This window comes from Benincasa hispida, chromosome 1 (genome assembly GCF_027475165.1).
Source record: "Benincasa hispida cultivar pf3 chromosome 1, pf3_genome.v1.1, whole genome shotgun sequence".
NCBI classification, from domain to species: Eukaryota; Viridiplantae; Streptophyta; class Magnoliopsida; order Cucurbitales; family Cucurbitaceae; genus Benincasa; species Benincasa hispida.
Genome location: NC_143478.1, coordinates 29,899,709 through 29,916,323, shown reverse-complemented (window position 1 = coordinate 29,916,323; position 16,615 = coordinate 29,899,709). Strand labels below are relative to the sequence as shown.

Genomic DNA, 16,615 nt, shown 5'->3' with positions numbered 1-16,615 from the left:
ATGATGAGTTACGCTTCCTTATTAGACTCATTTTGGGGTTTCGCAATGGAGACTGCGGTGTACATACTTAACTGTATTCCCTTCAAGAGTTTTGCCAAAACATCTATGGAGTTGAGGAACGGGCGTAAAGCTAGTTTACGTCACTTCCGCATTTAGAGTTTCCCTACACATGTGCTTGAGCCTAATCCCAAGAAGTTGGAACCACGGTCGAGGTTATGCCTCTTTGTAAGCTACCCCAAAGGTACATGAGGGGGTTATTTTTATGATCCAATGGAAAATAGGGTGTTTGTTTCATCAAACGCTACTTTCCTAGAGGAGGATCATATAATATAGCACAGTCCACGAAGCAAAGTCGTGTTACGTGAGCTTTCCAATCAAACTACTGAAACTTCAACAAGAGTTGTTGAAAAGCCTGCTACATCAACAAAAGTTGTTGATGGGAGTTCATCCAGTAGGTCGGTTCCACCTCAAGAGTTGAAGGAACCTCGACATAATGGGAAGGTTGCGAACCCACCCGTTCGCTATCTGGGTTTCACAGAAATCCTTGCTATGGTAGCAGGTGGCGACATTGAGGATCCGTTGTCTTATAAGAAGGCAATGAAGGATGTTGACCGAGATGAATGGGTCAAGGCCATGGATCTCGAGATGAAGTTGATGTATTTCAACTCAGTATGGGATCTTGTAGATCAACCTGATGGGGTTCGCCCTATAGGTTGTAAATGGATCTACAAGTGCAAACGAGGTGTTGATGGGAAGGTACAGACCTTCAAGGCTCGACTTGTGGCAAAGGGTTATACCTAGGTAGAGGGAGTCGACTATGAGGAGACTTTCTCGCCTGTTGCCATGTTAAAGTTGATCTGCATCCTCATGTCCATTGCAGCTTATTATAATTATGAGATCTGGAAAATGGACGTCAAGACGACCTTTCTGAATGGAAATCTTGAGGAGACCATTTATATGGTGTAGCCCGAGGGATTCATAGCCCAAGGTCAAGAGCAAAAAGTTTACAAACTGAATCGATCCATTTATGGATTGAAACAGGTGTCTCGATCTTGGAACATATGGTTTGATATTGCGATCAAGTCATATGGCTTTGACCAAAACGTTGATGAATCTTGTGTCTACAAGAAGATCATCAACGCTTCAATATTCTTCTTAGTGTTGTATGTAGATGATATACTACTCATTGGGAATGATGTAGGTTTACTGACTGCAGTTAAGAACTGGCTAGCTACCCAATTCCAAATGAAAGATTTGGGAGAGGATCAATTTGTTCTAGGTATCCAGATCTTTCGGGATCGAAAGAACAAAGTGCTAGCACTGTCTCAGACATCATACATTGACAAGATATTGCTCAAGTACTCGATGTAGGACTCCATGAGGGGCCTACTGCTGTTCAAGCATGGAGTCACTTTGTCTAAGGAAATGTGTCCTAAGACGTCTCAAGAGGTTGAGGAGATAAGACGGGTCCCATATGTTCTGCCGTTGGCATTTGATGTACGCGATGCTCTGTATTCGTCCAGACATCTGCTACGTTGTGGGCATAGTCAGTAGGTATCAGTCTAACCCAGGCCAGGGTCACTGGACCGCAATGAAGAATATCCTCAAGTATCTTCGGAGAACGAGGGACTACATGCTTGCGTATGGTTCGAGGGATTTGATCCTTACAGGATACACGGATTCTGACTTTCAGACTGATAAGGACTCTCGCAAGTCCACATTAGGGTCAGTCTTTACTTTTAACTGAGAAGCTGTAGTGTGACGAAACACTAAGTAGGGTGCATCGCCGACTCCACTATGGAGGCGGAGTACGTAGCGGCTTGCGAAGCTACTAAGAAGGTCGTCTGGCTCTGAAAGTTCTTGACAGACCTGAAAATTATTCCAGATATTTCTAGGCCCATTACCCTCTATTGTGATAATAGTGGGTCAGTGGTGAACTCCAAGGAGCCAAGGAGTCACCGGCGCAATAAACACATAAAGCGGAAGTATCATCTGATCCGCGAGATAGTGCATCGAGGGGACGTGATCGTCACGCAGATCGCTTTGAAGCACAATGTTGCTGGCCCATTTACGAAGGCTCTCACGGCTACAATGTTTGAGGGTCACCTACGGAGCATGGGTACTACATGATCGCCCGCGGCTGAACTAGGGTAAGTGAGAGATTTTATTGTACTAGGCTTTTATGCCCTAATTTATTGTTTTGTACTAAGTTTTTGTACATCCCACTTTGCTTTAGGATAAGTGGGAGATTGTTGGGGTTGATGCCCTAAAGTCTCGTGTCTTGTAGTTTGTAAACAGTATGTACGAACACTTGTGTTGTTAATATATGATATTTACTTCACATCTTGTATTTTACTCAGTTAATTGTTTTATTTGCTTTACCTCAAACCAATAAACATAAAATCCCTGGTTATCTGTATGTGACTCAAGCATGTATGTGGTGACATACAAGTGGAAAATGTCTTTAGTGATAACCAAAATAGTCTGTAGTAAATGGATAAAAGAGGGAAACCTTATCCTGGTAATGTTACGGATGAGACCCGCTTTGTGGAATGGTCACAAGTGTTATGATTTGTCACAGATGGTCTGATCCTGATCATTCGTGTTGAGGACATGCGAGCGGGGGCGTCCTATACAAAGAGTTTGTATAAGACCTGATGGCGAAGTGTTAATGTCTCGTTATATAACATCGTTCATGACATAGACTTCACTTCACTAGGATGCCCATAGGTAACATGACCTCAATCCTGAGTGAGCTTGGAACTCCTGCTATTGAGGGCGGTCCTTTGATTTGTATGGGTGGGAGTGGCCAGATTGCTGATTCAAACCTACCATTTTAAGGATTTGTCTAATTTGAGAGCTGGGAACTTAGCTACACAAGATGGAGTTTACTCATTCCCCGAGGCAAGGGTAAGTAGATAGATGGCTCCCTTAAGGGCTGATTCCGGGGCTTGAACGATCTGGCGCCACATACCTTCTCTTGGCTTGAGAGGTGTTCACACATAGTTGGATTATGTTGTATTGTTCATTAGAGGAATCTGTAACACCTCAAAATTTTGTTTTAGTGTAATTCATTAATTTATATTAATTGGGGAAATTTTTGGAATTTTGGATATTTAAGAGTAATTACTGGAATTTGATTATTGAAGTTGGAAATTTATGTTGTAAATTGATGGCAAGAATTAATTCCAAATTAGAAAATGAGGGAATTTAAGAAAATAATGGGGATTAGGAGAAGAATAAAATAAAATAAAATATTTTATTTTTATTTTTATTTTATTTAATCCTTCCCTTCCCTTTTCTTTCTTTTTTTTTTTCTCTCTTTTCTTTCTCTTTTTCTTTTCTTTCTCTCCCCCTTTCTTCTAGCAGCCACCGAGACCCCCCTCCCCGACCTCCATCGCTCTGCCGCCGCCTCAGTCACCCAGCCTCGTCAGCCGCCAGATCTGAGTCGAAACTCTCCCAGCCACACTGCCGACCCAGCCTCCGCACCGCTTGCCTCTCGCGTTGCTTGCCCTTCTTCGCACTGCTCGTCGCGTTGGCACTTCTTCCCAGCTGCTGAAGTCGACACCGAGTCATAGATCTGAGATGCACGTCCTAGCTGTCTCAGTCCTAGATCCAGCTACTTGCCCTCTACTTTCGTGTTGACTCCGCCGGAAAATCCAGATTTGAAGCGTCGGCTCGCCGTTCGCAACCCAACACCGCCCCTTTCTCAGTCGGCTGGATCCAACTCCCACCAGCGATGCGTCGTTCGACGGCGAGCTTCAAACGCCCGCCTCTCTCTCTCTAACCCACGAATCTGTAGCTTTCTGCCTCTGGTTGCGAGTCGTTGCTGCCTAGGTTATGCGACTCTACTCCGACACCACCGTCAAGCAGGATGTCGTCGCCACTTGCTGGATCTACTAGTTTGGGTGAGTTTGTTGGGAATTTGAGGATTTGTGGTTCAGGTTTTGAATAACCAACCAATTATGGGCCTAATTACTGGATTAATTGTGATTTTGGATTTTAGATACAAAGTTTGGAGGCATTTTAAAGTCTTTTGGGTGCTACCGACAAGAATATGAGTTTCGTCAATTTTGGTAAGTTTTGGGTGAGTAGTTGGTTTGGTTCCCTTTTTTATTAAGGGTAATCGTTGAAAATTTAGTTATTATACTTTGGTTTTGATTTAGGTTCAGTTTGGACAAATAAATAGAACTTTGGAATTTGCCTCAAACTAAGCCGCAACTTTGGTAAGTTAAATTTGTGGTCATTTGATTTAATTTGGTTAATTGGATTTAGACCCCAAAGATGAGTTTAAAACTTTGGATTTAATATTTTTGGACTAGGGGTGCTAAATTAATATTTGTAATGTATGTTATAGGGTGGATTCAAAGTCTTCTAAGAGTTGTAAGAAGGTTAATTACTCGGGTTAATTTGGGACCAAATTTAAGGTAAGTAATCTTACCACTAGAACTGCCCACGGGCCAGGCTTTAGTTGTATGCTAGCATGATAAGTGTATGTTATAGTAAATGTTAGCATGTTGATTGATAGTATGACCTGAATCAAAGTATGTTCTGGCACGAATTCTGATTTATTTACATACACACCTAAGTACTTGATCGTTAGTATGTGATAGTATGTGTTTTCATATGTCGATGTCTGATCTACTGGTGTTGAGGCATACTTGCATGTTGTGGATTTATGATGTAAGTTATACATGGATGATGTATAATATGTTATTAAGAAATATATGTATGTGATGAAGCCATGGTATCAAGGATTTTTATGTATGTTTTAGAACTGTACAATGTTGAATCTTAGCACGTTGAGACTATGTGAATATCCTCATTGATTAGTTAAATGCTCACAAGTTTTTGTTTCCTTCGGAATTCACCAGTTTTTTGTTTCCTTTAGGATTCACCAGTTTTGTGTTTCCTTCGGGATTCACCAGTTTGTGTTTCCTTCGGGATTCATCAGTTTGTGTTTCCTTCGGAATTCACCAGTTTGTGTTTCTTTCGGGATTCACCAGTTTTGTGTTTCCTTTGGGATTCACCAGTTTTGTGTTTCCTTCGGGATTCACCAGCTTTGTGTTTCCTCCGGGATTCACCAGTTTTGTGTTTCCTTCGGGATTCACCAGTTTTGTGGGCATACTTAACTACAATAGTATAGGACTCAGTCTCTTGTCTGTTTCATGTATTTATGTACCATATGCGGGTATCTAGAGGACATAGATGCCTAGCCTGACCCCAGTGGTGGGGCTATTTACTGAGTATTTCATACTCATTCTTTCTTATGTTGATGTTTCAGGTAAGGGTAAAGATGCACCGGCGATGGTGCAACGGAATTCGTGATCGAGCCACTGGGACTAGTTTTTACTCTTCCACATCATGAAATTTAGAGTCCTTATATTTTTTTCTTTTAATATTTAGATTTACTGTCTTTACTCATTATGGAATTGATCAACAACATTGCCAAAGCTCATGGAGGTGTATCCGTATTTGGAGGAGTAGGTGAATGTACTCGCCGGGAAGGGGCCTAGAAGTGCCTACTACTACACCACACTACACTTGGCCGTATTCTGAAACACGAAAAAAAATCATTGGCTTATCACCATTAAAAAGATTCAACAAAAGACAAACAAATCCACGAGATGTTTTACGTCAAGCAATACGTGGAGTAACTCCCGATATAGTTTCTGGTGCCATTATCCCTACTTCTGCAGCTATCGGGTTGCACTCTGATCTGACTCTTGATCTAGCTACCGAGAAAAAGGAAAGTCTATGATGCCCGCTCCTTTCATCTCGTCTTCTGGTGCAAATAGCATTTGGGAGAGAGTGTTGGCCTTATGGCGAAGTGCGGGCTTGACTTGCTTTCAGGAGTGAGAATATTAGGACATGGCATTATTCACTACTGCTATTAAGATTGCTCACTGGATTCCTTTTTGTTATATTAAGCAAGTTGGAGTGCGACACCTACTGGGGATTCAGGCTAGGGCTTTCGAATCAAAGCATGGCCCTCTTTTAGAATATTAGTAAAGGCGCCTGAGCCTATCTCTCGATACGATATAGGAAGGGGCCTTTTCTTTATTTTTAAGGATTATGTCTTTTATATACTTTTAATAGCCTACGAATCATGGGTACCCTATTATTGGTTTAAAAATTACATTTAATAAATGACTTTTGAACTTCTCTTATCTAATCAGCATTTATTTCAAAAAAAATTAAGCGTCATTTTCAAATCCTATGCACGCATTTATTTTAGTAACGACCTTACCTAAGTCCTAAGGGGTCGGGTCGTTACAGGTCGTATCAGAGCCCATGTTTTGGGTTATGTAGACCGACTTACTATGTAAGTCTAGATTGTCCCTGTGGCCCATGAACGGATTCCTCGTCATCGACAAGTATGTCCTATCAATTACAAGTTTTATGATAGTTGTGCATTAAAATATTTGTTTAGCTTAAAATGCACCAGGTTCTAATGCTAGGTCAGTGACTCGTTAGAAGTTATTATAAGAGGATTATCAGGTATGACCTACAAAAGGAGAAAAATAAAATAAAATAAATTATAAGGTCACTTGGCACTAGTTTATCTCATGGAAATTATGTTAGAAACGAATAAATACATATACCTCAGTTCAGAGATCTTAAAGTTTGATGAAACTATATAGAGTTATGACAGTTTAGAAATAAAGGTATGTATATGTTTAAGCCTAGGAATAAAATTGTCTTGACAAGAATTCATTAAGGACTAGTGTTATGTTTTGTGGTGCAATTAGAGACAGTATAAATAAATTCCTTCACATGGCACCTTCTCGAAAATAAGGTTAAAAATTGTTTTATGGATATGAAGAATAAGAAGAAGAGACGATGGATTTATTAAAGGTTTTAAGATATTAAAAACCCAACATTTTGAGAAGAAATTTAGAAAGGATTCATAAGTCATAATCACTTGGATAATACTACAACTTGATGGAGTAGATAAAGTATATGTGATGATATGAAGAATTATTTTGGAATATTTAGCTAAGTTGATGTCATTAAAGGAAGCTAAAATAGTTGGACATGACTTTGGACTTAAAGGGGATAAAGTAAGGTATTATTTGTTTAGGTTGAAGGATTATTCTAGTATACCTAGACAAAAACCGGAGTCTTATTGTGATGAGGAGATCTAATTTAGGCAAATTTGAAGAAACAAAAGTCTTTTGGAGTTTAAAAGTATGCAAATTTGCAAAGAGAATTCTACAAGATTTCCATCTTGTAGAATTCTTAATGAGAGAGATAAGATTTATGGAGGAGTTAAGTAAAATATAATTTAATAAAGAGATTATGTTCCACATGGAAAGTGAAAAAAAAAAAAAAAAGGTGTCTTGAATTTAGTAGTTTTATCAGAGATAAGGGTGAATGAGAGAAAAGTATCCAAGAAAGTTTACTCTTTTGGAAAGAGAAAGAAATTTAATGTGTTCGAAACTCCTAGTTAAGTATGGTTTGAAGGCTTGATAAGAGGGGTTACAAGGTATTTGTTTTGGTGTAAAAGAAAAATATCTAATGATCATGTGGGACTTTAGGACAATATGTATTAGATGGAAAGATAGCTTACATAGATGATTTGGTATGGAACTTTGTTTTAACACAAGAATCTGTTGTCGAAATAGAAGGTTGAGAAAGGATAAACATGATCGAGAACTATTGATATGGTATATTGAGGCTTCATTAGTTAAGAGATAAATCATTGAGGGTATTAGTAGGATTTAAGGGATTTTGAATTTGTGTGCAAGTTGGAAACATGAACTAGCAAGACCATTAATTTGATTGAAAAAGGAAATTAATCCAGCTCAAGATAGGCAAAAGTGGTATATGCAGAAAAAGGAAGTAAGTTGGATCTTCCAATATCACCGTTGACATAAGGGATAGACTGGTAATAAAGTTGAGTTGATAGCAAGAAGTTGCTATAAGTGGGTTTGGAGCAGTACCATATAATATGTTTTCCCTTGCATTGACAATGAGTTAACTAGCTCTGGGGAGTACGAGTAATTCAAGCTACGACTTATGAGTCAAGAAGGTTTTATCGTAAAAAAAAAAACGAACTTCAGGGGACAATTTCGGCTATTACGAGGTTATAGAATTTTGTTTTATCAATTGACTAATGCTTTAGCATCCAGGGACTTCAAAACCTCATTTTTAGAGGGAATTTTAGATTCATCCGCAACAGGGTCTACGCAATGATATATAATTGTTTTAAGACTGAGGAATAATATGAGGATTGGCTAAAGCAAGTTTTATAGCCCATGGCAGTATAGAGCCTCATGATGAATTTCTGCTGAATGTGAGACTTAATTAGACATAGTTATTCTCAGACATGTAGATCCTAAGAAAGACATCACAGTCGGCGCTTCTAGAGTAGAAGCAGTTTTTAGTTGACTAGATTTGTACTGGTACATATCTTCAGATGACGCATTATATAGCATGACCAGTTTCTTCACTGCTCGTATGAAGTTTTCCTTGTGACATGGTAGGCTCAGATATATGTTTTTGGTATATAAGACTTTCTTAACTTCATGACCATTTTCACAGTTCTCAGCTCGAACGTGTAGAAGTGTTGCTGATTTTCAACATTTATTTATAGAAAGGGTTGTTACACCACTTTTGGTACTAGTTTTAGCTATGTCAAACGATGACCCTCGTTTTGCATCTAGTTTTTTTTTTATGAGTCTCCATTTAGCATTGGGTACTCGATTGGATTTTGGTACAATTTTCACCCATAGACTGATGGTCAAATAGAATGTCTGGACCAGATATTGAGAGATATGTTGTGCGCTTGGGCACTAGATTTTTCAGGGAGTTGGGACCCTCACTTACATTTAATGGAATTTGCATATAATAATAGCTATCAGACTGCCACTGGCACTTCACCATTGAGGCCCTATATGGAAGTGCAGGTCTTCAGTATGCTGGGATGAGGTTGGTGAGAGGAAGTTGCTAGGACATGAGCTAGTACAAACCACGAAGAGGGCAATGCAGAAGATCAGGGTTTGTATGCAAACAACTCAAAGCGGACAGAAGAGTTATGTTGATTTGAGACGTAAGGACCTGGGATTTGTGACTGATGATAAAGTATTCTTAAAGGTGGCACCTATGAAAGGTATTCTGAGGTTTGGCAGGAAAGGGAAGCTAAGTCTGAGGTTCGTTAGACCTTTCGAGGTCTTAGAGCAAATTGGCCCCGTAGCTTACCGATTGGCATTACCTCCAGCATTGTCTTCATTCCATAATGTCTTCCATGCTTCGATGCTGAAAAAGTATGTGACAAATCCGTTCTATATAGTGAATTTTGAGCCTTTTCAGTTGAATGACAAATTGAGCTACGAGGAGAAACCTGTAGAAATTCTCGCCACAAAGGTAAAGACATTGCACCATAGGGAGATAACTTTTGTAAAAGTGTTATGGCAGAATCGTCAGTTCAAGGAAGCCACCTGGGAGCGAGAAGATGAGATGAGAATCCAGTACCCGGAGTTGTTCCAACAGTAACTTTCGCGGACAAAAGTTCTGTAAGTGGGGAAGAATGTAACACCTCAAAATTTTGTTGTAGTGTAATTTCATTAATTTATATTAATTGGGGAAATTTTTGGAATTTTGGACATTTAAGAGTAATTACTGGAATTTGATTATTGAAGTTGGAAATTTATGTTGGAAATTTATGTTGGAAATTGATGGCAGGAATTAATTCCAAATTGGAAAATGAGGGAATTTAAGAAAATAATGGGGATTAGGAGAAGAATAAAATAAAATAAAATATTTTATTTTTATTTTATTTAATCCTTCCATTTTCTTTCTTTTTTTTTATCTCTTTTTTCTTTCTTTCCCCCTTTCTTCTAGCAGCCATCGAGACCCCCCTCCCCGACCTCCATCGCTCCGCCTCAGTCACCCAACCTCGTCAACCGCCAGATCTGATTCGAAACTCTCCCAGCCACACCGCCGACCCAGCCTCCGCACCGCTTGCCTCTCACGCCGCTCGCCCTCTTTCGCACTGCTCGTTGCGTCGGCGCTTCCTCCCAGCCGCTGAAGTCGACATAGAGTCATAGATATGAGATGCACGTCCTAGCTGTCTTAGTCCCAGACCCAGCCGCTTGCCCTCTACCTTCGTGTCGACCCCGCCGGAAAATCCAGATCTGAAGCGCCACCTCGCCGTTCGCGATCTGGCACCGCCGCTTTCTCAGTCGGCTGGATTCGACTCCCGCCAACGATGCACCACTCGACGGAGAGCTTCACACGCCCGCCTTTCTCTCTGACCCAAGAATCTGTAGCTTGCCGCATCTAGTTACGAGTCGCTGCTGCCTAGGTTGTGCGACTCCACTCCGATACCACCGTCAAGCAGGATGTCATCGCCACTTGCTGGATCTACTAGTTTGGGTGAGTTTTGTTAGAAATTTGAGGATTTGTGGTTCAGGTTTTGAATAACCAACCAATTATGGGCCTAATTACTGGATTAATTGTGATTTTGGATTTTAGATACAAAGTTTGGAGGCATTTTAAAGTCTTTTGGGTGCTACCGACAAGATTATGGGTTCCGTTAATTTTGGTAAGTTTTGGGTGAGTAGTTGGTTTGGTTCCCTTTTTTATTAAGGGTAATCGTTAAAAATTTAGTTATTACACTTTGGTTTTAATTTAGGTTCAGTTTGGACAAATAAATAGAACTTTGGAACTGGCCTCGAACCAAGCTGCGACTTCGGTAAGTGAAATTTGTGGTCATTTGATTTAATTTGGTTAATTAGATTTAGACCCCAAAGACGAGTTTAAAACTTTGGATTTATTATTTTTGGACTAGGGGTGCTAAATTAATATTTGTAATGTATGTTATAGGGTGGATTCAAAGTCTTCTAAGAGTTGTAAGAAGGTTAATTACTCGGGTTAATTTGGGACCAAATTTAAGGTAAGTAATCTTACCACTAGAACTGCCCACGGGCCAGGCTTTAGTTGTATGCTAGCATGATAAGTGTATGTTATAGTAAATGTTAGCATGTTGATTGATAGTATGACCTGAATCAAAGTATGTTCTGGCACGAATTCTGATTTATTTACATACACACCTAAGTACTTGATCGTTAGTATGTGATAGTATGTGTTTTCATATGTCGATGTCTGATCTACTGGTGTTGAGGCATACTTGCATGTTGTGGATTTATGATGTAAGTTATACATGGATGATGTATAATATGTTATTAAGAAATATATGTATGTAATGAAGCCATAGTATCAAGGATTTTTATGTATGTTTTAGAAATGTACAATGTTGAATCTTAGCACGTTGAGACTGTGTGAATATCCTCATTGATTAATTAGATGCTCACCAGTTTTGTGTTTCCTTCGGGATTCACCAATTTGTGTTTCCTTCGGGATTCACCAGTTTTGTGTTTCCTTCGGGATTCACCAGTTTGTGTTTCCTTCGGGATTCACCAGTTTTGTGTTTCCTTTGGGATTCACCAGTTTGTGTTTCCTTCGGGATTCACCAGTTTTGTGTTTCCTCCGGGATTCACCAGTTTTGTGGGCATACTTAACTACAATAGGATAGGACTCAGTTTTTTGCCTGTTTCATGTATTTATGTGTCATATGCGGGTATCTAGAAGACATAGATGCCTAGCCTGACCCCAATGGTGGGGCTACTTACTGAGTATTTCATACTCATTCTTTCTTATGTTGATGTTTCAGGTAAGGGTAGAGATGCACCGGCGATGGCGCAGCGAAATTCGTGATCGAGCCACTGGGATTAGTTTTTACGCTTCCGCATTATGAAATTTAGAGTCCTTATATTTTTTTCCCTTGAAATTTAGTTTTACCGTCTTAAACTTATTTTTAATGATTATGTCTTTTATATACTTTTAATAGCCTTTACGAATCATGGGTACCCTATTATTGTTTAACAATTGCATTTAATAAATGGCTTTTGAACTTCTCTTATCTAATTAACATTTATTTCAAATAAATGAGCGTCATTTTCAAATCCTATGCATACATTTATTTTAGTAACGGCCTTACCTAAGTCCTAGGGGGTCGGGTCATTACAGAATCAGTGGTACTTAAGGAGTGAGATGTAACTACAGAGGTATAAATTGGCCCACCTGTACTTACGAGTATTTGTGAATAGTTATCGTACTCATGATTGGTTATATCCGATGGACACATAAATATATCTGTGGTAAGAAGAGTTCAGTTATTGGTCTTTAGTGGAATTGCTGAGAGTTAATGGATGGTGGATCTCGTGGCTAAAGAGTTTAGTCAGCTATTCACGTAGCGTTGGAGCTTCGAGCCACAGGTCCATTAGGTCACTTGGGTAGCTTGGATAAAGTCAAGAACCGGTGTTTGGGTTAATTTGAAATGTTCAAATTGACAAGAGGAAGTTCAATTATATATGATATAATTGGACTGGTTAATTATATATGATATAATTGGCTAAATGTATGAGATACATTAATTTGGAAGAAATTAGATATAAATATGATTTATATCAAGTAGAAGAGAAAATACTATAATAGATATGTGATATCAAACTATAGGATATAAATATAATATGATTATATTTATTAATTTAATTAATTGATTAATTATATGATAATTAATGATTTATCCACGTTCGGACGTGGGAAGTGGGCTGTGATGGTTATGATAACCAACGGATTAAAAATGATAATCGTTTTCATTTTTCACAATCGTGCATTCAGAATTTCGTCCACGCCCAAAAGAATTCGTGAAAACGATCGCGATAGCCTATACGATAGAAGCTCATCCGTCTAAATGATCATCTGCCTCACGTTTTCTCTAAACGATCGTATACGTTTTTCCTAAACGATCGTTCAGCCTTTCATACACGATCGTGTAGCTCCTCTATACGATAAGCATTTCCGCTATCGATAGCACAATTTCATCTCCCACTTGCTTATCATTTACACGACGCGTTATCCTCCTTCCTCTACCAAACTCACCAAAGCCCACTCTTTGGATTTTTGACTCCGAGGATACCTTGATTTCACTTGTGGTTGTGTCGTCCACGCTATAGTGTTCGTGTACGTTTTGATCGTGCTGTTGCAGTCGACATACTCGTCGGGTGCTGGTAGATCTGTTGGAGGTTTTCCAATGCTTAGGGTTCAAATGTGCGAATAGAGTCTTCAACTGGTATGAACCCTTTCCTTTTATTCATTGTGTTTTGAGCATGACGATAATTAGGTTTATATGCATAACCGTTAGTATTGAATGTATATCTTTTGTGTTTCGGTCATTGTGAAATCGGAGCGATCTGAACCCGCTCATGGAACTATCGATATGAGATCCTTCACACTAAACCCTTCCAGGATAGCAGAAACTTTTGATAATGTAATCCTAGGTTTTGGGTTTTCTTCAAGTACCTCATAACCCTTTCTATAGCATTCCAATGCTCTTTACTATGTCTGCTTGTAAACCTACAAAGTAATCCTATAGCATAAGCTATGTCAGGCATAGTGCAGTCAACAACGTATCTAAGACTACCCATGATGCTCGTATACTCAGATTGATTAACACTGTCACCAGTGTTCTTGAACAACTTAACACTAAGGTCATAAGGAGTACATGTTGGTTTACATTCAAAGTAATTATATGAAGGATCTCAATGAAGAGAACCTTGAGCGGAAGGGGGATCGTCCTAATCTCCATTTTTTATAGAATAATTTTTTTTTTACAGAAAATAAAACAAAAATTATGCATTTACATAAACTACAACATACTTATAAACAAAAACTTAGGGTTTCAAACCCTTACCTTTTAAGACAAAACTTCAAGATTCCCTCGAACTAACAACGGGTACTACCACAATGGCGATCTTAGTATTCTTAGGTAGAGAACCCACTACTATTTCTGATTAGTGAAGGAATGATTTGAGAGAAGAGAGGAGGGAAAGGAATTTTTCAGAAACTTACAGAGAGAATTATTTTCTCTGTTCAATAACGTATCTTTTTTTTTTTAATTCCTTTTTCTTGCCCAATGATGAAGGAGACTCTCTCCTATCAAATGCCCATAAAACTTCAACCACCCACGTGAGAAAAGAGGGGAGAGAGTTGTAACTCCTTCCTTAATTCAAATAAATTAAATTTAATATATAAATAATAAATTTAATTTATATAAAATACATATTTAATATATATAAACATGATAACTAACTTATCATAATATATATATTAAGCTACATGTTATATAGTATATAACTTATAAGCTATAGTTTAAATATTGTATCATATACAATATAACCTATAGTTTCTTTTCTCTCTCATATGACATTTAATATAAATCGCATTTATATTAAATTTAATAATTATGAATCCAATTCATATAATTAATATTTGAAGCTCATTAAAATATTTATTTTCTCTTTCAAATACTATAATATATCAAATACATTATAATAATTATATCATATATAATTAAAATAACTTAATTATATCATATATAATTAAATCCCTCAATTAATTTGAACAATTCAAATTAATTCAAAAAATGATTCTCATTAAAACTTATTGAGCTACCAAGGGGACCTCATGCACCTGTCGTTTGAAGCTCCAATTGTATATGAATGATTAATCAAACTCTTTAATTAAATTATTTATCGTCCGTTAATTGTCGGTCACTCCACTAAAGACCAACAACTACACTTTTCGCACTACAGATATATTTATGTGCGTATTAGATATAACCCATCATCAGTACGATAACCCTTCACAAATTGCTACCCATCATCAGTACGATGACCCTTCACAAATTGCTCGTAAGTACAGGTGGGCCAAAATTACCGGTTTTCCTCTATAGTTACATCTAACTCCTTAAGTACTACCGATCCCTCTAATGAACAATAGATCATAGTCCAACTATGACTAAACCCCTCTCGAGCCAGGAGAGGGTGTGGTGCCACATTGTTTAAGCCCCAGAATCAGCTCTTAAGGGAACAATTTATTTACTTACCCGACCTCGGAGAAGGAGTGAATTCCTTCTTATGTAGCTGTGTTCCCAGAAATTCACAACTCATAGGCAGAAATTCACAACTCACTTAGGATTCAGGTCATGTTACTTATGGTCATCGTGGTGAAATGTAAGTCTTTATTATGAACAACATTATATAATGAGACTAAACATTTCGTGGTCCGGTCTTATACAAACTCCTTTGTATAGAATATCCCCGCTCACATGTCTATACATGAATGATCAGGATCAGATCATTTGTAGCACTTTACAACAATTGTAACACCTACAAAGCGAGCCACACTCATAGTGTCAGGATAAGGTACCCAGCCTTATCCATCTACTATAGACCATTTAGGTTATCACTTACACATGATCCATTATTATGTCTCTACATACATGTTAAGCTACAAGATAACATTGGATGTTAGTTTATTGGTTTGTGGTTAATGCAATTAAAATATGAATAAAATATCATATATTTTATTAAATAAACAATGAGTTTGTTCAAAACATTTACAAACTATAGGACCCTATGAGATTTAGGGCATTAACCCCAACATTATATTTCTTTAGAACCTTTTCTACATAATGAGTTTGATCCAAAGAAATTCCCTTTTCAGACCTAACCATTTTTATGCTTGAGATTACACTTGCTTCTCCTAAGTCTTTCATGTCGAAGTTTGCACTAAATGTAAATTTCACATCATTTATGACATGCAAGTTTGGCCCAAAGATTAACAAATCGTCTACATACAGACACAAGATAGTGCAAAGATAATTTTCAGCCTTATATAAATGCATTTGTCACTTTCATTAACCCTTTAGATAGGATTGGGTTATCAAACTTTTCATGTCATTGCTTAGGAGCTTGTTTCAGACCATAGAGAGATTTGTCTAGTTTACAAACCTTATTTTCTTGACTATGGACTACAAAACTCTGAAGTTGTTCTATGTAAATCTCTTATTCAAGTTGACCGTTTAGGAAAGCGGTCTTTACAGATCTAAGTTAATTAAAGAGGTTATAAAGGGCAGTGAGAGAGAACAAGACACGGATTGAGGTAATTCTAGTGACAGGGGAGAATATGTCAAAGAAGTCTATGTTTTCTCTTTTAATTAAAGTCCTTTGCCACTAACCTGGCTTTAAACTTGTCAACTATTCCATAAGGTCTAAGTTTCTTCCTTAAGATCCATTTGCACCCTATTGTCTTGCAACCTGGGGTTAGATCTACTAAGTGCCAAGTTCTATTTGACTCAAGAGAGTCCATCTCATCATTTATGGCTTTTTGGCATAAGTTGGCATCTACTGAGGATAAGGCAGCTTTTAGATCTTTAGGATCTTCTTCTACATTATAGATCTGGAAGTCATCCCCAAAATTCTTGGCGATTTTAGCTCTTTTGCTTCCTCTAGGTTTTGGGTCGGTTTCCTCTGTAGAGGTAGGATTTCTAACTAGGGTTAGACTATAGGATACCGAGCTCCACTATTTCTTGATTTAAAAAGAAATCTATCCTCAAAGAAGTCACTGTCATTTGACTTAATGATCACTCAGTTTACTAGATCATAGAACCTATAAACTTTACTATTTATGGCATAACCTATAAAAACGCACTCATAGACTCTACTAACTAGCTTTCTTCTTTTGGGGTATAGAATCCTTACACAGG

At 38.0% G+C, this 16,615-nt stretch overlaps 1 protein-coding gene across 1 annotated transcript; it reads left to right on the top strand.

Moving 5' to 3' along the window:
• Positions 1-3,874: 3,874 nt before the first annotated feature.
• LOC120076502 (uncharacterized) lies at positions 3,875-9,498 on the top strand. Its single transcript, XM_039030350.2, has 3 exons — positions 3,875-3,944; positions 4,007-4,076; positions 8,913-9,498. Exons 1-3 carry the CDS (start codon positions 3,875-3,877, stop codon positions 9,496-9,498), a joined length of 726 nt encoding a protein of 241 aa, XP_038886278.2.
• The last annotated feature ends 7,117 nt before the right edge of the window (positions 9,499-16,615 follow it).